Source organism: Muntiacus reevesi, chromosome 18, assembly GCF_963930625.1.
Source record: "Muntiacus reevesi chromosome 18, mMunRee1.1, whole genome shotgun sequence".
Lineage (NCBI taxonomy): Eukaryota > Metazoa > Chordata > Mammalia > Artiodactyla > Cervidae > Muntiacus > Muntiacus reevesi.
In genome coordinates this window covers 37649367-37671481 of record NC_089266.1, presented here as the reverse complement: position 1 = coordinate 37671481, position 22115 = coordinate 37649367, and the positions used below count along the sequence as shown (strand labels likewise).

At 38.7% G+C, this 22115-nt stretch overlaps 1 protein-coding gene across 2 annotated transcripts; it reads left to right on the top strand.

The window, feature by feature from the left end:
- Nucleotides 1-2251: 2251 nt before the first annotated feature.
- ASPA (aspartoacylase) lies at nt 2252-18152 on the top strand. 2 transcript variants are annotated; one of them, XM_065909602.1, is made up of 6 exons: nt 2252-2640; nt 6228-6423; nt 7824-7917; nt 10729-10836; nt 14727-14836; nt 17306-18151. In XM_065909602.1, exons 1-6 carry the CDS (start codon nt 2405-2407, stop codon nt 17501-17503), a joined length of 942 nt encoding a protein of 313 aa, XP_065765674.1. In that variant the 5' UTR covers nt 2252-2404; the 3' UTR covers nt 17504-18151. The 2 variants fall into 2 exon arrangements, with proteins under 2 accessions (XP_065765674.1, XP_065765675.1); XM_065909603.1 differs by lacking the exon at nt 10729-10836 and having other exon boundaries at nt 17306-18152.
- The last annotated feature ends 3963 nt before the right edge of the window (nt 18153-22115 follow it).

Here is a 22115-nt window from a genome sequence, read left to right as displayed (position 1 = left end):
CTGGTTGGATCCCTTTGCAGTGCAAGGAACTCTCAAGAGTCTTCTCCAACGCCACAGTTCAAAAGCATCAATTCTTCGGCGGTCAGCTTTCTTTATGGTCCAACTCTCACATCTATACATGACCACTGGAAAAACCATAGCCTTGACTAGACAGACCTTTGTTGGCAAAGTAATGTCTCTGCTTTTTAATATGCTGTCTAGGTTGGTCATCACTTTCCTTCCAAGGAGTAGGCATCTTTTCATTTCATGGCTGCAGTCACCATCTGCAGTGATTTTGGAGCCCAGAAAAATTAAATCAGCCACTGTTTCCACTGTTTCCCCATCTATTTCTTATGAAGTGATGGGAACAGATACCATGATCTTAGTTTTCTGAATTTGAGCTTTAAGCCAGCCTTTTCACTCTTCTCTTTCACTTTCATCAAGAGGTTCTTTAATTCTTCTTCACTTTCTGCCATAAGGGTGGTGTCATCTGCATATCTGAAATTATTGATATTTCTCCTGGCAATCTTGATTCCAGCTTGTGCTTCCTCCTGCCCAGTGTTTCTCATGATGTACTCTGCGTATAAGTTAAATAAGCAGGGTGACAATATATAGCCTTGACATACTCCTTTTCCTATTTGGAACCAGTCTGTTGTTCCATGTCCAGTTCTAACTTTTGCTTCCTGACCTGCATACAGGTTTCTCAAGAGGCAGGTCAGGTGGTCTGGTATTCCCATCTCTTTCAGAATTTTCCACAGTTTATTGTGATCTACACAGTCAAAGGCTTTGGCATAGTCAGTAAAATATGGTAGTAGGTTCAGTATTTTAATTCACTATCTAGAATTCTAGGTCCTTTATCACAAGAAGTCTGCATAGTTTATACTGCACACTGTGTATGGAGGTGCAGAGCCGGTGGTAACTTTGCCTAAAGTTATACAGTGGTGACGTGTTCCAGTCTGAGCACAGGCTGACCGAGACTTGCATCTGTTCGCTCACTCCAGTGTTGCCAGTGAGCACTTGCCAAGTGGATGCTGGATTGTACACGGCTCACTCCCTGTCATGGTCCCTCTTCCTACTTCTGTGGTGGCTTATTTGATGCCTTACTAGTTCTAAACACTGATACCTGATGTGTTGAAGTGTCTTAAATGTTGTAAGGGAAACCATGACCTGCTCAGCTTGACCACTCATCCAGCGGATGGTCCTGTGGCACCTGAGTGGGTTGGCTGTCCTTTCCAAAGCGCAAATGATGCCCCAAAAATGAGGCAGGTGAGATTTACAGTCATGGGTTCTGAAGAGGCTCAATTCCTGAAAAGTCCTAAGGTTCTGAATCAAAGTGAGTATCTTTAATCAACACTCACAAACTATATAGTATGCTGGTTGGAGGTCAAAGGTCAGTGTTATAATACTACACTGTAATGGGAGGGGGGGAGCGCCAGCCAGTTCATCCTGCTGTTGTAAGAAGCCGTTCACATGCGTAAAGTTCTTAGATACGCAAAGACAGGCTTTGGTACTGAAACTGAAGAAATTGTGTTCCCAAGCATCTTCACAGCTTCTACTGGACATATTTTCTTTTTAGGAATGAAGGAATATTCTCCCATTTTTGATCCATTCTTTTATGTCAGTTCTACAAAATTGCAGGTAACTTTATATTTTTAAAAGATTAAGTATTTAATCTGTTAATTTGATTTTGAATTATAAATGTCAGTTCAGTTAAGGGTTTTATGTTTTACTGTGTTAAAAAGGAAAAAGTGTACATTTTTAAGGATTTTTTATAAGTAAATTTAATGTACTGAAAATTAAAAAAAAGAAAGGATGGTGGTTCCAGAGAAGTTCTCTGAGAATCTGCCATTGACTGTTTATAGAGCTGAAATTCAGATGCCCTCAGAAGATAAATAGGGCCTGAACTCATTTCAGAGGAGAAATTATTTTAAGCAGAAATATAAATATTGAATAATAAGATGCATACTATGGGCCAGTCTTTTATATTTTTGAGGATAAGAAAAGTGTAATCTATTTTTACTACCACAAATAATCATGAAAACACTGATAGAAAACATTCTGGCTAAAGAGAAAGCAAAAGTTTCGCTTAAGTGTGAGATGCTAACTTATTATTGCATTTAGGTCTACCGACCATTTGAGGGAGTTAGAAGTTAAAGTAAACAGCTGCATCTCTAGTTGATCTCTGCATATTTTAACCCAAATATGGTAAAGGGCAGGGCTAAAGAAGGGAGTATCCCTATAATAAACAGAGCTCAGAACTTGTAACAGAAAATTAAAATATACTCCACTCAAGAGAAGTCTGTACTTTGCACTTAGGTTAAAGTCTCATTTAGACTTAAATTTCTAAACTTTGCTTAAGAAATTAAGTTTTCTTTGATCTCCTCTCTTCTGAATTGCCGAAATCAGATAAACCTACTTGACAAAAATGACTTCTTGTCACGTTGCTGAAGACCCTATAAAAAAGGTGGCTATCTTTGGAGGAACTCATGGGAATGAACTAACAGGAATATTTCTAGTTAAGCACTGGCTGGAGAACGGCACTGAGATTCAGAGAACAGGGCTGGAGGTAAAACCATTTATTACCAACCCAAGAGCAGTGAAGAAGTGCACCAGATATATTGACTGTGACCTGAATCGAGTTTTTGACCCTGAAAATCTTGGGTAAGACTATATTTTGTGTTGTATGTGTGCACATGCACACGTGTGTTTGTGTGTGTATGTGAAAAGTAGTATGTGTGAAAGCACATGTATATACATATGATATTCATGTTCATACATAGAATCGCTATTATGAATAAGATCACTTTCACTTTTAGTCATACTATATGATGAATTAATTACCTAAACTGTACATTCATGTACTCTTTTATAAACTTTTTTAAACATCAGACACTTCTTAATTGATTTATTTTTAAAAATATATTCTATCTAGACTGGGACAACAAATAAGAAAGGTTTTTATTTTTAAATCATGTCTTTAAAGAAACAGATTTAATGAGTCTTTTGCATTAAATTAATATTTGACTGCTATGCTTAGGTACGTATTTTTTAGCTTTCTAGGTGATTCACTACTGTGTTTTTTGCAACTATGTTTTGGTAGTGCATGAAATTCTAATTAATAAAAATGTAATGTTTCAGTTCATGTTTGTTTAATGAAAGAGTGAATAAATGACCATCATCAGAAAACATTAGACTGCTTTGTGATCTGAGGAGTACATGTACTACCTTAAGTAGTGGGTCCCTGAGACCTGGATTTTCTGAATTTAAATTATAGCTGATGATATATTACATATAGGGTATACAATCATAATGCTCTATGTCCTTATTATTTTTGCCTTTGTTTATATCATTGTAGCTACTCCTGTAGATATATAGGCCTCTAAGCTTTTTACCACTTCCTTCATTTACATAAAAATATTTTTAAACACCTACTGTTCATGGGGCACTGTGCCAGATACTGTGGGAATACAAAGTTATGTACAGAATGGTTTCTGCTCTCAATGAGCTAACAGACGACAAGCTAAGATATAAGTCATGCCCAGCAACAACTAATATAGCACTCTTTTATATACTCATTTTCTATTAAATCCTGTTTTGAGTTTAAAGAGTTACTTTAATCTCACCACAGATCAAAAGATGGTTACTATATTTATACAAATTTGCCTCACTTTATGGAATACATTTTCTGTGGCAGTTATACTTTAGTCATAGTTTACATATCAAACCATATTTTTACTAACATAAATTTTAAATTCAAACATGCTTTATATTCATGACAGATTATGTCAACATGATTAAGGTTTATCTATTCAACTAAAATAACTATTGACTAACTCTTACATTACCACTAAAGATTTGTTGAAGAATAACTTTTAGTTGGCATGTTAACTTGCCAAATAACTCTGAAATGGACTAGATTGAGTTTTCTTATTATGACCACTCAGTGGCTTGCATTTCAATGAGAGTAGTCTTTTAAATTAAACTCACTTTCTACTTCTTATATTTAACACTTATCAGAGGCCGGACAGGTTTTTTTCAGGGTGTTTATGGAAACTTATGTGATAGATTAGTCACTTACTTTCTCCCATCCTCCTTCTTCTAAACTGTGCTGCTTTTCCTATATTCCTCATCTCAGTGATGTCACCATTACCCACTAAATCACTTGTGGAAATCATCTTAGAACCTTCCACATTCTTTATTCCCTTCATCTAGTGGGTTACTAAATCTTTCAGTTGTTCAAATACTGAATAGATGTTTATTATCTTTCAGGGCATCATTTCTTGACTCTGAGCACCTGAGTAGCTGGTGGTGGCATTTACTCACGTGGGGGAGAAGGAGAAGCAAATCAGTTGTGGCAAGGAGGGAGGAATTCATGGAGTTGTGGCATTAATTAACTTTTAAAGTGCACTTGTAGCTTTTGGGCTTCCCAGGTGGCACTAGTGGTAAAGAAAGTGTTAGTCACTCAGTCATGTCCAACTCTTTGTGACCCCATGGGCTGCAGCTCACCAGGCTCCTCTGTCCATGGAATTCTCCAGGCAAGAATACTGCAGTGGGTAGCCATTTCCTCCTCCAGGGGATCTTCCCGATCCAGGGATTGAACCCAGGTCTCCCGCATTGCAGGCAGACTCTTCTGACTGAGCCACCAGGGGATCCGTGGTAAAGAACTCGCCTGCAAATGAAGGAGACATAAGAGATGCAGGTTTGATCCCTGGCTTGGGAAGATCCCCTGGAGGAGGACATGGCAACCCACTCCAGTATTCTTGCTTGAAGAATCCTCTGGACAGAGGAGCCTGGAGGGCTACAGTCCGTAGGGTCACAAAGAACACGTCTGAAGCGACTTAGCCTGCACACACATACACATGTAGCCTTTAGGAACAATCTGGTTGCTTATAATAGAAATCTGAAAACAATGACTTAAACAAATAAGGGGTTTTTTCCCCACAAATAATAAGTCCAGAGGTAGGCAGTCCAGGCAGATACAGTGGCTCAGTGATATCATAAAGGCCACAGACTTCTGTCTTCTCACTGTGCTGTGCTTAGTCGCTCAGTGTCCAACTCTTTGCGATCCCACAGACTGTAGCCCTCCATGCTCCTCTGTCCATGGGGATTCTCAAGGCAAGAATACTGGAGTGGGTTGCCATGCCTTCCTCCAGAGAATCTTCCCAACCCAGAGACCGAACCCAGGTCTCCCACATTGCAGGCAGATTCTTTACCATCTGAGCTATCAGGGAAGTCCAAGAATACTGGAGTGGGTAGCCTATCCTTTCTACAGGGGACCCAACCCAGGAATCGAACTGGGGTCTCCTTCATTGCAGGTGGATTCTTTACCAGCTGAGCTAATAGGGAAGCCCCAGTCTTCCCACTGCACTAGCCTTAATAAATGCAGCTTTTGTCTTCATTGCTTTTCTTCATAGTTGAAAAACTGCTGCTCCAACTTCTTGATTGCATTCCGGGCAAGAATTACTCAGGTGCAAACTGTAGGTCTTTTGAAGATGCTAACAAAAATAGTCAGAGAATAGAAATAAATGGAATTATAGAGAAATGTTGTTGAATGCTTTCATGAGAAAAATAAATTTAAATTATCATGTACATTAAGAAGAAAATGTATCCTAACCGTTGAGCTTGGAGGTGGGTGAGAGCAGATAGAGACTCATTTGAGAATTCAATAAAAAATATCAACCCTCATCCTATGATGCATATGTGCTTATACCTGCAATGTTTTGCATTTTCACAGGGTTCCCAGACTCTTCTCTGTAAACCTTGACCCTGGACCACTAGTGGGTCCTAGAATCACTTAAGAATCCCTAATAAGATGATGTGAGCTCCTAAGTTTGACTATTCTTGTGCACTAGAATTAACTAGGGTGTAAAAAAATAATAGGTGCTTTTGATGGTCTAGCTTCTTTATAGCCCAGTACACTTAACTACTAAGGCACTCTTGATTAAATTAATGGGTGAATTTCATCAGAGTTGAAGTCAAATGATAAATTGTTTGAAATGTCCTTCCTGTGACCAGCCACATAAATGAACTATTATTTGCAAGCATGTCAATGCAACATTACTTGGAATCAAACAGAGGGTAAAATGTGATTTTTCATTTATAAAATTTTCAAATAAAGTTCCCCTTCCCTCAGAGGTTTTTCATGTTAAAGGTTTGGTGCCAGGTTTCTTATATACTGTGTTCTCATTGTATATTTATGTTATCTTAGCTACAGGTGTTGTTAATCTTTTTCTTTCTGCTAATAACAGCAAAAAAAAGTCAGAGGATTTGCCATATGAAGTGAGAAAGGCTCAAGAAATAAATCATTTATTTGGTCCAAAAGATAGTGAAGATTCCTATGACATTATTTTTGACCTTCACAACACTACTTCTAACATGGGGTGCACTCTTATTCTTGAAGATTCCAGGAATGACTTTTTAATTCAGATGTTTCATTATATTAAGGTAATGTCGATGTTATTAATTTACAAATTAGCCTAGGACCTATAATTTTAAATTGATTATAGATGTTGAAACAACCAGAAAAGGATGAGGAGGGAGAGTCCAAGAGAAATGGGGGACTGAGGGGAGCACCACAATAGAAGCAGCAGTGACAGGCAGAAGAAAAGGAGAAGAAATGAGCAAAATAATAAATATAATGAAAAAATAATAGAACATATGAATCATTGTATCTATAAAATTTTATATCTTTTATTAAGACTATGACAGTAATCATGGGTTTTTCAGTAAAATTAATACCAAAATGTTGAAATGGTTGAAGTGGCTCAATTACAGTTTTAAGAAGTTTAAAAGATAGTCATTTAATGTTGACTAAAGACCAATGATAAAAAGATTGACTGTCTTTAGCCCTGTCTTTGTCTCCGTTTGATTCGTATACCCCAACAAACATCTGATCTTTCGGTACTTCATATAGCTAATCATCTTAAGGCTCAGAAATCTACAAGATGAAAAAATCAGCAGTCCAGTGCCTATAACAAGAAAAACTGCTAGAAAATAACTGTCAAGCAAAACACAAATAATAAACTGTATGATTATTTCTATGTAATGGATAGCCTTCGTTCCAGAGAGCTAGTATGAGCTAGTATGATTTAATGAAAAGTATGTGACCCATAGCCAGTACCTGGGTTCAAATTCTGATTTTCTCACTTGCTAACCTTGAACAAGATAATCAACTTCCTTGCTTTCCTTGTTTTATAAAATTGGCATAATAACAACAGCTACCCCATATGACCATTATAAGCCTTACATAAGAAAAAAAAATTCTTACTGCATTTAGCTGAGTGCTTTTAGCAGATAGTAAGGATTAACTGTTATTTTTGTTTACTTGAATTAGTGACATTGACTAGATAGTAGTTCTGGTAGGAAATCATAATGCAGTATCTTTGTTGCTCATTGAAGGGAGAGCTGAATACTTTGTATGCTGCCATTGTCATCAAAACCAAGAGGCCTGTCTTGAATTATTCAGATAAGTGGGGGAGTTACTTGCCATCTGTAGAGACCTGGCCCGCAAGGGTAGAAACAGAATTCTTTAAGAGACCCATAGTAAGCTAAATACTCAGTGTAACCAGTGATGAAAACAAAAATAACGAAAGCCATTCAGAAGAAGAATTTATTCATATACTTTGTTCATGGTTCTGGAGAATTGTTCAGTGTACATTTTATACAGAAAGTTACATATAATCCAATTTTATATGTAGTTGGAGTTTAGAATGTGTGTCATAAAGTTGTCTTACTAATCTTAGTTGATGAAGTTAAACATACTGAAGGCATTATTGACTCTGACAGCATAGAGAACAAGGCATATGGTCTTTACATAATAAGAACATGTTTTATATTCTTTTCAGACGTCTTTGGCTCCATTACCCTGCTATGTTTACCTCATTGAGCATCCTTCTCTCAAATATGCAACCACTCGTTCTATAGCCAAGTATCCTGTTGGTAAGTCACATTTCCCACTGTCACAGCTAAACAAAATGTCTGAGACGAAACTCTGAGAAAACTAATTTAAAGACTATTTGCAGCTACTTTGCTTATCATTATGGCTTATAATTGTCAAGTAATAAGCAAACTATCCCCAGGCTGTCTCTAACTATATCAGATTTCCTCACTTTGATTGACCAACTTTCTACATTCCAGAAAGAAGCCCTAAGCTAAAGGAATTCGAGTCTTTTATATGTGTAGTAAGCAACCTGCTTTTTGCTCAAGCAAGACACCAGCCCTATCTTCGAAGGGTATTCACTGTACAAAATTCTTGAAACAATAATCTGGAGCCAAGGCAGTCGGTATCTTGCTGGCAAGACTTGCAGAAATACAGAAGACTCATGGAAAATTCTCTCCCAGCATCCCTCTTAGCAGCTGCTTTGCAGTAGAGTCTCTGATAACCTGTGTTTCTTATCCATTCACTTGTATGCCCTGTCAGTTACTGATCTGTGAATTTGTCTTTACCTTTTGGTAACTTCCAGCACACGGGCTTGCACTGTCATACACCTTCTCCGACAGTCTCTTTTTTTCTACATTCCATTCTCATTCCTGAGTGATGTACTAGCGTAATTGTTTGCAGACCACACTGTAATCCTTAAGATTGCTGTTGTCCTGCAGTCCATGGGGTCACAAAGAGTTGGACATGACTTAGCGACTGAACAACAGCAACACAACTTAGAAGGAGATTTAAAGTTATCTTGGTTATTTGCTTTTGATGATTTTGGTGCATAATCAAGGGATCAGTTGAGGCAAGCTAAATGACCAAGTGTAGGTAATTATTTGAAACAAATCAAGTGCTTAAAAATAAAGGATAAAGATCTATGACACCAAATAAAGCATAAGATTTCCAGTCCTTGCTTTATATCATTTATGGACAATGTTGCTCTTAGAACGAATATCTATTGATATATTTGGCTCTTAAAAATAGATCCAGGGACTTCCCTGGTGATTCAGTGGTTGAGACTCTGCCCTTCTACTGCAGAGTGCCTGGGTTTGATCCCTGGTTGGGGAATTAAGATCATGCATGTAGTGTGGCCAAAAAAAAAAAAAAAGTCCCACTCCTCTGAAAATAGAGCCAAATGTTTCAGTGTGGGGGAATATTAAGATCATTATAAATAATTAGAACTATTATACGTACTTTACTAGATTATTTGGAATATTTTTATAGCATCCAGTCATGGGCAGAGGGGACACTTAAGATCAGAGAGACACTCTCTCCAGCTCAGTATTTTGTAATACTTCTGTGACTTTAGATGGGCATCCCTGGTAGCTCAGCGGTAGAGAATCCACCTGCCAATGTAGGAGTCACGAGTTCAATCCCTGGGTTAGGAAGGTCCTCTGGAGAAGGAAATAGCAACCCACTCCAGTATTCTTGCCTGAGAAATCCCCTGGCAGGCCATAGTTTTCTGGGATCTCAAGAGAGTCGGACATGGCTCAGTGACTAAACAACAAAACATGACTTTAGGTGGCACAAGATGTGCACTGTAATTTCAAGCATCATATGCCAACATGGCAGTATCTGGTGGAAGAAAGGAGACTCCCAGGAGCTCCCCCGTGGACCTTCCGTTATGGCCAGTTATTCAGAACTGAGTCATATGTGCATTCTTCAATTAATTACTAGGGCCAATGGAGTACTATGATTGAGCAAAACTGTTCTGTGTTTACCCCTGAGTTGGAAACACAACCGAAATCAGGACTCTGTCAGCAAGGAGTAGATGGGATGAATTTTGGGTAGGGAAGCAATAATACCTTGTACAGGATGCATATAGACATATCCATGAACACATTTTCACATATTTACAAATCATTTATGCATCGATGCATACCTTAGCCACACTTATACCATATTCTTAAATATATGCCCAAACATATCCAGAAAAGCTAAACACGAAAGTGAAAAATGAAGATAAAAGAGAATACAGTAAGATTTTGTGTATGGGGAAATAACAGAAGTGCGTGAAAACAGGATAGGTGGAAAAGAATGCATATGAATTGATGGAAAGGATTGGTTGATGTTATATTGGTAAATAGTTTTATAAATGAATGAGGTAATTATTGTAATGATAACAGTGTGGGAGACTTGGACAGGAGGGAAAGGACTAGATAAGTAGTTTAGAGAAAAATATTTTGTAGATTTATGGAACAATGCTTGACAGCCACAGGAAGTAGACCTGATGATATGGGAATTAGTTTTATTGGGATGAGAAGAAATGAATACAGATTTTTTTCCACAGAAAATTAAAATCATTGACTATCATGGCAGGTTGGGTTGTTATGTTAAAGGCAAGAATATTGCTCCAGGGTCACATAGATTGCCGTTTGACTTAAATCCATGGCTTGTTTAGTTTAGCTTTCTATTACTAAATAGATGTGTTTTCTCCTACAAGCTGTGTCTATTACAGTTTCTCTTTGTGGTCACCTATTATTTTGTCAATATAAAGTCTGCTCCTTTTACTATATTATGATTTTTTAAAATTTTGACAACATTGAAGGAAATTTAGAGGAAAAAAGACCCACAAGACCTTACTACTATAACACAACTCTTTGATTTTCTTATGTTCTCTCCCAGTCTTTATTTACCATGTGTGTAACTTGTAAACGTTCTGCTCTATTTATTGCCTAATATTATGTCTGACATATTTTCCATTATGCTACATGGTCTGCCTTTTTAAACATTTTAAATGATGTGATTCTAGATCTTGATTATGAAAATGCTCAATCTTGTATACTAACACATGTAAATGTGACTATCTCCTCTTCTGTACCTAGGTATAGAAGTTGGTCCCCAGCCTCAGGGGGTTCTGAGAGCTGATATTCTAGATCAAATGAGAAAAATGATTAAACATGCTCTTGATTTTATACATAATTTTAATGAAGGTAAGTAGTAGGCAGAAATTGTTTCTTTGTTAGCTTGTGTGTGTGCAAATAAATCAGGAAAGGAAGATGCGATGGAGTACACATAATGACTTAAACCACTAAACATTGAAATAACAATGGGACCTAGGTCAAATTGGTCATGTTTGTGATATTGTTGTTTTTTTAAAAAAATTTAATCATCTCAGCCATTCTTCAATGACCAGTGTAGACACATTCAAGAAAAGCAGCTACCAAATAAACTTTCACAAATGAAATCCTCATTTTCCTGTTAATGTCCATTTTAAAAAGCAAAGAAATACCAAGAAATACAGATGTCCAATAAACAGATGAAAAGATGTCCAATATCACTAGTAATCAGAGAAATGCAAATTAAAATACAAAACCATTTTCTCCCTTTAGTTGGGAAAATAATCTCTTTTCTGCCTTGGATAAACGCTTGGAGACCTGTGAATAAATTCTGAATACATACTTCAGGAGAAACATCTTATAGTAGAGGTTAGCTAAGGAAATGATTGAGAATGTTGAAGAGTTTGAAAACCATAATAAAAATAATCCCAAGGATGCACATAGAAGTTCAGTTTACAGAGTACATTCACATGTATCCTCATGTATGTGACAATATTTGAGTGCTGGTTGATAAAATTAAAGGCACTTAGGCTGGCAAAAAGGACTCTTAAGGCCAATTTAATTTTAGAGTTTCAGAAGTGTTATATTGGAAAGGAATTAGACAAGTTTTCTGTGACTCAGAGGGCAGGATAGAATCTGTGCAATAATGTTATCTAAGGACAGAAATTTCTAATTAACAAAGCTGACCAACAGTAGAGCAGTCCACACTTTGTGAGGCTGTTCAAGCAAGAGCAAGATGACCACTTAGCCAGAAAGATACACAGAATACTCAAGCATCAATGGAAGTTAAGCATTTGAGAGTCGTTCCAGCTCTGAGATTCTAAGTAGCAAAAACATGTTCCTTTGTGTTCTACCACTTTCTTCTTTCCTCTCAATGGACCTTCTGGTTTAAAGAAATGACATCTGATGTTTCCGTCTTCATCTTGGAAAATTTGGTAAATTGTAAAAATGGCCCCAAATTCTTCCCTTCCCTGCTTTCATGTCCTAGCCAGAGATAGAGTCTATTTTCTGCCACCTGGATCTAGCTTGGCCAGATCCAACATGTCTTATACCACAGAAGAGGTTTGAAAAGAACTTGCACGTCAGGGCTTGCCGTCTCGCTGCTCTTAGGAACCTTGCACTGTCATTTTGTGAATCAGTTCACCTAGCCTGCTGGATGATACAAGACCATGAGGCTGAAAACTGAGACCTCCCAGCCAGTAGTTCTGCAGCTCCAGCTGAGGACCCATCAAATGCCCAGATATGAGAGCAAAGTCATCTTAGATCATCCAACATCCTGCTGACCTGCCAGCTCACCACAATGCATGAGCAAGCCGATTAGAAATCAGCCGGTCCAGCCCAGACCAGAGGGACTGCCCAACCAAACCACAGAGTCATGAGCTAAACTAGAGGGTTGTTTTATGCCACAAAGTTCTGGCATAACATACTATGCAGCAGAAGCAAACTGGTACAGAAGTGATGGCAGGATATCTGAATTCCACCCTGGCTGCACTTTCTGCACTAAGGGGAAAGGAAGATTTTCCTTTGGATTGCAACCTTAGCACGCTGTGGGCTCTATGCTGGATGAAAGTTCATCCTGTTTATTCAGAGGTTGCCTGGGCACTGGGTTGTTTAATGTTGCTGCAGCATTGTAAGTTTCACTCTACTATGAGCAGACTGGCTATATCCCAATATCTCACTGTTCAAGAGCTGCCCAGATGTTTAACATACTTAGTTTAGAGGAGGAGCACAATGGTGAAGTCATCTAACCTGCTGAACGTCCTCCTGAAGTTACACAGTCACAGGATGTCAGAGCTGGAAGGGGCCCTCCAAGATAAACTGATGTGAAACCTTCATCTGACAGGTAAAGAAAGTGTGCATCGAGAAGTTAAGCATCTTGCTCAAGTTGACACAGCTGGGAGATTGGAGCACAGGTGTCCTGACTCTCATTCCTAGCCTCTCTCTCCCCTGCACTGACTTTTTAAGTTCTGCTTTCCACCTCTGTCCTACTCTGTGTACTTGTGGACCCTGTGCTGGTAGGAATCATTCGAGAACATCCTTTGGTTTAGTGTTGTTGCAAACATCCTTAACTAAAATTTTACAGAGCCATATAAGACCCTGAATAGCCAAAGCAATCTTGAGAAAGAGGAAAAAAGCCAGAGGCATCACACTTCTGACTTCAAAGTGAAAGTCACTCAGTTGTGTCCATTTTGTGACCCCCTTGGACTATACAATCCATGGAATTATCCAGGCCAGAATACTGGAGTGGGTAACCGTTCCCTTCTCCGAATCTTCCCAACCCGGGGATTGAAGCCAGGTCTCCCACATTGTAGGTGGATTCTTTACCAGCTGAAGCCCCCAACTTCATATTACAAAGCTGTTGTAATTAAGCCATATAGTGTTGGCATAAAAACAGACACACAGATCAATGGAATGGAGTGGAGAGCCCAGAAATAAACCCGTGTATATATGGTCAATTAATATACAACAAAGGAGCAAAGAATCTACAGTGGAGAAGAGGCAGTCTCTTCAATAAGGAGTATTGGGGAAATTGGACAGCTATGTGTGGAAGAGTGAAATGACCACTATTTTAAAGACCATACACAAAAATTAACTCAAAATGGATTAAAGACTTGAACATAAGAACTGAAGCTATAAAACGTATAGAAGAAAACATAGGCAGTGAGCTTCCTGAAATAGGTATAGGTCTTGGCAATTTTTTGAATCTGACACCAAAATTAGAAGCAACAAAGGCAAAAATAAATGAGACTATGTCAGACTAAAAGCTTCTGCCCAGCAAAGGAAACCATCAACAGAGTGAAAATATAATCTACTGAATGGGAGAAAATACTTGCAAATTACATAGCTGATAAGGCACTAATATTCAAAATATATAAAGAACCCATACAACCCAATAGTAAATATATATATATATATATATATATTTAAAAATGAGCAGAAGATCTGAATAGACATTTTTCCAGAGAAGACATACAGATGGCCAACAGACACATGAAAAAATGTTCTACATCATTAGTCACCAGGGAAATTAAAATCAAAATCACAATGAGAGGGGAAGGGGGTAGGATGAAATGGGAGACGGGGATTGATGTATGTACACTACCATGTGTAAAACAGATAGCTAGTGGGAGCCTATGGTATAGCTCAGGGAGCTCAGCTCAGAGCTCTCTGGTGACCTAGATAGGCCAGATGGGGCAGTGGGGTGGGAGAGAGAGCTAAGAGACCAGGGTTATTTGTATGTGTATAGCTGATTCACCTCATTGTGCAGCAGAAACACAACATTGAAAGGCAACTATACTCCAATAAAACATTAAAAAATAAATTATAAAAAGCCATAATAAGATATCACCTTGCTCCTTTTAGAATGGCTATTATGAAAAAACAAGAAGTAAGTTATGTTTGAAGATATGGAGAAAAGGGAACTGTTGTGTACTACTGGTGAGAATCTTAAGTCGTTGCAACCTCTATGGAAAACAGCATAGAAGTTCCTCAAAAAATTAAAAATAGGATTACCATATGATCCCAGCAATTTCACTTCTGGGTGAAATTGTGTTTTATGTACTTTCAGAGTGTTAAATCGCACAATAAAATGGTTTAAAAGCAAAAAAGATACTGTGTTCTCCCTGTAACTGTCTGTTTTCAGTTTTTGGTTGTTCTTCCTTTTTTAAGTATCAACTTCCCTTTTATCAGGAATTTTTTGTTTTGTTTTGTTTTGTTTTAGTTGCTATTTTTATTTATTTATTTATTTATTTATTTTGCCACAGGAAAAGAATTTCCTCCCTGTGCTATTGAAGTCTATAAAATAATGGAGAAAGTTGATTATCCCAGGAATGAAAGTGGAGAAATTGCTGCTGTTATCCACCCTAAACTGCAGGTAATGGTTCCTGTTTCTTTTAAATATTCAAAATAATGATGCCCTACCTTTGAGTGGAGGGATTCCCAGGTGACTCAGTGGTAAAGAATCAACCTGCCAATGCAGGAGATTCAGGAGATGTGGGTTCAATCTCTGGGTTGGGAAGATCCCCTGGAAGAGAAAATGGCAACCCACTCTAGTATTCTTGCCAGGGAAATCTCATGGACAGAGAAGCCTGGCAGGCTACAGTCCATGGGTTTGCAAAGAGTCGGACACAGCTGAGCGTGCTCGCAGCTTTGCGTAGAACTTTACAGTCCATGGTGGCTCAGACAGTAAAGAATCTGCTTGCAATGCAGGAAACCCTGGTTCAGTCCCTGGTCTGGCAAGATGCCCTGGAGAAAAAAATGGCTACCGACTCCAGTATTCTTGCCCATGGACAGAGGAGCCTGGCTGGCTACAGTCCATGGGGTTGCAAAGAGTTGGACATGACTGAGCAACTAACACTTAATAGTCCATTAAACATTTTACATATGTGAGTTCCTCAATAGATGTTCTCAAAAACACTGCAGTCTAGATAAGGTATTCAGATCATTGCTGAGTAAATATTTATGGAGTCAATCCTGTGCTGGCATTATAAATCCTGTGCTGTACATCAATGAATATGGTTTATATTCATGTGGAACTTAAAGTCTAGATATACTAAAGTCTAAACTGTGGTCTTGAAATGAAGATAACCAGATGCTATAACAGAATAATGAGGTGTGGATGGAGGTCAGAGAACATGAAATTACTGCTTTAAGTGCAATGGGTAAGAATTATTATATCTATTTTAATATAAGCAAATGGAGGCTCAGAAATTAGATCTTTCCCACAGTCCTGTAGTTATTGATGGCAGGTCCAGAACAAAGGTTCTTTGCAGTTGGCCACATTGCTACCACCTCCCTGTGACCACTACTGTAAAAGAGCAAGCCAATCAGAACCTCCTCCTTTGGAATGTTTTCCGCCTTTTTCCCCTGGCCCCTCAAGACCCCAGTATCTATCTGCTCTTTGTCTGGTTTGATCAATAATGGTGTAATGAAGGGGAAGAAAAGGCTCATAGGAAAGAATAGGAAGTTTAAATCTGGAAGAGGCAGAGGTAAAAGCAGAGAAGAGCAAAGATTCTAAAAATCTAAAACATCCATCTCCCCACACACTAGCAGACCCTAGAAATGGAAGAGAACCAATGGATTGTTTAGCCTGGTACATTCAACCCTGGAGGCACATTGCCTACAGCGCCTTTTAGAAAATAACAACTCCAGGTCCCCTCTCTGGGATAATCTGATCTTATTGGCCGGGGTAATTAGAGTGGGAAACCACTGATCCAGTTCAAACTGCTATTTAATGACCCTAATGATATTCACTCAGACTTACAACTTAATAAAGCAGCCTGCCCCAAAATACAGACTAGTGGAGCAGATCCAGCTTTGTGCCTTAGTGGGATCCAGGTGGAAACTTGAAGAAGCCTGAGGCAGTGTTTTAAAAGACTGAAAGATAAAGATTTCGAACCTCTTAGATGATTCAGTTGTTATCATAATGTGGGAACACATATAGGAAATATTTACCTATCTTGTGCTTTTCCCAGGCTTTCCCAGCCCATCCCCACCTTCTCCCACCAATCCCCACCAGAATAGAGCCATCTAGCATGCAGGCACAAGGTCACTCATTTTTTATCCCCAACAGTAGAATGTCTTATATACGGAAGACTCTTAATGAATATTTCCTAAATTTTGCTGAGTGGAATTTAACTTCAACTAGCAAGACATAAAATTTGCACTTAAGAACATGTACGTGTAGTTTTGATTTTTGATATTACAAACCTCTTCAGCAACATTCAAGGTGAACTTGATACCAAAGCAGGCTGTAATCATGTGTCAGTTATAAAAATAAAAAGGGGAACTCTTAAAACTGCTGCCAAAACAAACTGCTGAATCTCAGTTCAGTCACATACCTCTAACTTGTCTCTTTTAAAAGAAGATAGTGCTGTCATTTTGGTTGTCTAGAGCCTGACATAAGAATTTTTCAATTTAATTTTTATTGAAGTATAGTTGATTTTTTGACGGGACTTCCCTGTAGCTCATACTATAAAGAATCTGCCTGCAATGCAGGAGACCTGGTTTGATCCCTGAGTCAGGAAGATCCTCTGGAGAAGGGAATGGCAACCCACTCCAGTATTCTTGCCTGGGAAATCCCATGGACAGAGGAGCCTGGTGGGCTACAGTCCGTGGGGTTGCAAAGAGTCAGACACGGCTAAGCAACTAACACTACTACTACATGTAGTTGATTTACAATGTTGTGTTAGTTTCTGGTCTACAGCAAAGTGATTCAGTTATATATATTAATATATAGAGAGAGATATATACATGTATGTCCTTTTTCATATTCTTTTCCATTATACAATTTGTAAAGTAGGAAAAAAACCAATTGTAATTTATGTATGTTTTTTCCTGAAAGGATCAAGATTGGAAACCCTTGCACCCTGAGGATCCTGTGTTTTTAACTCTTGACGGAAAGACCATTTCATTGGGCGGAGACCAAACCGTGTACCCAGTGTTTGTAAATGAGGCCGCATATTATGAGAAGAAAGAAGCTTTTGCAAAGACGACTAAACTAACACTCAATGCAAAGAGTATTCGCTCCTCTCTACATTAGAAATCACTTGTAGCTCACTTGTTAGAGAGTACCTTGAAAAATTCTGTTAGTTTATAAGCTCCTGAAGAGCAGGATTGTGCCTTACTCATCATCATTTCCACAGCTCCTAGCCTGGTGCCTTGCACACAGTGGACATTCAGGTAAATTTCTTGAATGAGTGAATGTATTAATGAATGTCTTTTAAAGATATCATACTTTATGTATGTAGCCTATTCAAAGAAGTGCATTTCTTATTTCCCTATAGCTTTATATTTATACTTTGATAGTTTAGCATTCTTAATAAACAGCCTTACAATTCAAATTTTAACATCGAAACAGTCCATGGGATTGCAGGGTCAGACACAACTAGCGACTCAGTACAGCGCAGCACAGATATTGTATACAAAAAACTATTAACTTGAGTATAGAGATAAATATTGTATGCTTTTAAGTAATATAAAAATACTACTAGAAACTAATAGCACAGGCTCGCTATTTTAAATTTTTCACATTTGAATTAATGCTAAAGTATTAAAGTCAATCAGCAGCAGTTGTGATATATGTAGATTTTTAAATACTCTTATGACCGTGAAATGTGAATGAGAAATGAGAGCTGATTGTAAAGGTGACATTATGAATAAATCAAGAAACTCTGAATAGTCCTTTGTCCACTGAGAGTCACCCACACATAGCATCACAAAGCTTTGTGCTCGGGCACACCCACTTGTTCTGCACTGACCCCAGGAAGCCAGGAGCCTCCTTCAACCTCTCACAAACCCCCCCAGAAGCTCATGTTCTTTCCCAACTTGCAAGGCATGTCCTTCCCGGCTGTCCCTTCTTACTTTGAAAGAACTCATTTGTCCTTCTTCCTAACCAATGTGTAAGAAAGTCTTTGGGCTCCAGCAGTGTAGGTGGTAAAGACAGAGCTGAGGGCAGTGGACACTAGTAGAAATGCAGCCCAAACCCATCTCTGGTTCATAAATGCATTCTTTTAAGACATTCCCTCCTGTCCTAAATGCCCAAATCCCCCACTCTCAAGATTCTTCTCCTCAAAGGTCCTTGCTCTAATTTTCCACCTCCCTCCCTCTCCAATCCTTGCAAGAGCCTCCCCTCCCCCCTTCCTTAGGCCATGGCAGCCAAGTAAAGAACATTTTATCCCATGATTTGGACCCCAAGGAACCCATGTTTACAGTTTCAAATATATTTACAAAATCATACTAATATTGTCATCTGTAACATGTATATGTCTATATCTATAATTTCATTCTTGCAAAACAAATCCTATTAAGCCAATTTCCTTCCATATTCAGTGCTCTATAGCACACAATTAAACTGCTTTGAAAGTTTCAGCATTTACTTTTGCACTTTACCAAAATTATTTTCTTTGGAATAGACTCTCCTCTTTCTGAATTCTTTAGTAAAAAAATTTTTTTTTATCAATCGGCTTTTGTATATAACAAGCTTTACCAAGCTTCCTTTTCCCACTGTGTCCTATGCACAAGTTCAATTTTTCTAGGTCAATTTTTCCATATATATACTTTGGGAAAAATATTTTCCCATCAAATTTTAGTTAGTTACAAAATTTACAATGTGCAGTTTAGGCCACTGTGGTTTCAGTTTTTGTATGGATTCTTTCTATCAAGCCTAATTTTCTCTGATTCAATATTTATAGTCTTTAGAGTTTCTAATTAGATGTTATTTTTTTTTAATCTATAACATATTGCTGTGTGACTTTAGCCACTTTTCAATTTCATTTTGACTATTTCTAACAGTCTACAGACTCGGTTTTACTGTTTATAAAAATAAGAATGTTCATAATAATAGTGTCCCTTTCATGAGATCGTTGTGAGGATTAAGTGGGCTAATGCATACAAGTACTTACCACAGTGCCTGGCACAGAATAATAAATTATTCAAGTTGAAATTCCTAACACAAAAGCCCTTTATGATCTGTCCCACCCTCCCCACAACCTCTCTAGACTCATTTGCCTTTAGCTCTTCTCTGTTCCATGTGGCTGTGCGTTGTTTTATTCCTGTGGGTCTTTGCAGAGTCTGGCCCTTCCACCTAGAATTTTCTTCCTTCCCTTCTCTTCCTCCATCCCTGACACCCACACCAGACCTCACCTTATTGAATTCCTATTTTTTCTTCAAAATGCAACTCAATTCTCATTTCACCTATAAAACCTCTCTTGACTTGGCCCTCTGCCCCTCTCTGCTTCTGTCCCATCTCGAGGCTATTACCAGTGTCTTTTTCAGTACCTGCAATCTAGTAAGTGTCCTGGGAGTTTAGCTGAGTAAATGAGTGTGCTCAAACATTCCTTCTCTGCTGAAACATCTTCATGTTCCACCAGTGTCTCTGCCTTCTCTTTGCCTTCTTCCCTTCTTTCCCAGTCACTTCCCGAGTATCTCCTTCACTCTCAGGTGGGAATCTCTCATTCCACACTCCAGACTGTTAGTATGTCCCAAATGATGGCAGGTGGAAAAATAGATCCTTTTAAGTCTGTAACCCTGTGAGGGGAGAAGGAAGTGTTCTTATCCAATAATACCCTTCTGTGAAACCTGTAAATGGTTCCCCTAACCCTCAATATGAAATCTCAATGCCTCCCCCGCAGCTGGACGAGTCCTCTGTGCTCTGGCCTCTGCCTGCCTCTCCAGCCCTGTTCCTAGCAATTTGGCCTCGCAGACTTCTCCATCCTCAAGTTCACCCTACTACCTCGGGGTCTTTGCTTCTCTCCATCTATGGCGCGCAGGTTCAGCTGCCCAAGGGCATGTGGGAGCTTAGTTCCCTGACCAGGGATCAAATCTGTATCCCCTGCACCAGAAGACAGATCCTCAACCACTGGACCACCATCAGGGCAGTCCTGATACTTATTCTTAAATGTGGTTCAAGGACTTCCTTAGTGGTCCAGTGGCTAAGACTCCACACTCCCAATGCAGGGGACCCCAGTTTGATCCCTGATCTAGGAACTAGATCCCACATGCTACATCTAAAAGATCCCTGTGTACCACAACTAAAACCCAGTGCAACCAGACAAATTTGTTTTAATGTGACTCAGCCTAGGCTAACCCACCCTGTTATACAAGCTCATTGACACTACTGGACTAGCATGGACCAGCACACCTCAGAAAACCTGGATCCTTGGCCCACGAAAAAGTGCTGTGACGTCAACCTGCCATTCCATCTCTCTCCAAGTCTCAAATTCCCCAAGTCTCAATTTTCCCTGTTCTCTGTTCTGTTGAATGACAATAGAATACTCATCAAACCATCTACAGAATTGTGGATTAAGATAACCAATATGAATGAAAGCACTTTATAAATAGGTAATTGTACAATCTCAAAGGCTGAAAAAATTGCGAAATATATTTTGGAAGGTGATTTTTCATAATATCAAAAGTCATAAAACTTCATCCTCACTGACCTAGGCATCCCACTTTCAGAATACATCCTATGACAGGGGCACCCACACTTTCTCTATCCATCTACCCAGAATATTCCCATGGATGGCACATTCCTAGATTATAGACTGAAGCCTGTTTGAACTAGCATGTGGATTATGTACAAGTGCCATTTCCTTGCCAGTCAAGAAAATATAGCCCAGTGAAGGGTGTTATTTTGGGAATCGTTTGGATAAAGTAATTGACCAAATGGAGCACATTGCTTATTAATAAATTGTTTGCAAGTTCTACAACCCTTCAAGACACAGCAGCATGTTGGCATTCAAGTTGAGAACTGCCATTCTTTCAAAATAACTCAAAAGAATGAAAAAAATGCATGTACATGTACATTGGGCAATAATGATAGTAATAATATCAGCTCTTTCCTATTCATTCCCTTATTGCCTCCTCATAAAGGTTCTGTGAGGTAAATAGGAGGGAGGTTCTACTTCCTGGTCTCCAAGTGGAGCCATGAATTCATATGCATGCGAAGTGGAGAGCCAGCAAGCAAGATGGATGGACCCCCCTGCTTGAGGTCATATGATCTGAACCTGTAACGTTTTCAGGCTGTGACTCCTTGCTCATGTCGCTTCAAATCTCTAGGTTTCCTTTTACTCAAATTCCTCCCAGTTATTGAGTGGTTTAGATGGGGTACTGGATGTGATGTACTTTGAGATGTACACATTTGCACAAAGGTGGTATGTCTTAGCATGCTGAGCTGGGACCAATAATTGATTCTTTAAGTGATTGATTCAAAAAGTGGCCTTTCTTTTATCCACTCATGTTAAGCAACACCCAAGATTTCAGTCATTATAGTGGCCCTCCTAAGACAAGATAAAACATGATCATAACAAGGCAAAATAAATATTTATTAGAAATCATTAAAACATTTCTTCAATGACACTAAAATGTTCTTGCTCCATTTATGACTTCTCTCTTGCACATAGAGTTTCACACACACACAACACTAAAAACAAGGATGTAAATGGAATTTGCAAAGATTAGGCACATTCAGTGAGAACAAGGTAACAATTCTATGTTTGGGACCAAGATCACAGTTAAAAAAAAAAAAAAAGGTAAATCGATGCAGAGATCAAGTATGGCTTACAGGCCCACATGACGGTCCATCTATCTGGCCCCTACCCAGGGCCAAAGGACTTAGCCCACCAGGCCTTGTGGAAGGAAAAGAAGGTCAGTAA

Bases quoted from the DNA above. Each gene is read 5' to 3' on its own strand.
- ASPA (XM_065909602.1), top strand. From the start codon at position 2,405: ATGACTTCTTGTCACGTTGCTGAAGACCCTATAAAAAAGGTGGCTATC. The intron at 10,837-14,726 runs GTAAGTAGTAGG...ATTTTGCCACAG, and splicing joins TATACATAATTTTAATGAAG to GAAAAGAATTTCCTCCCTGT. The intron at 14,837-17,305 runs GTAATGGTTCCT...TTTTCCTGAAAG, and splicing joins TTATCCACCCTAAACTGCAG to GATCAAGATTGGAAACCCTT.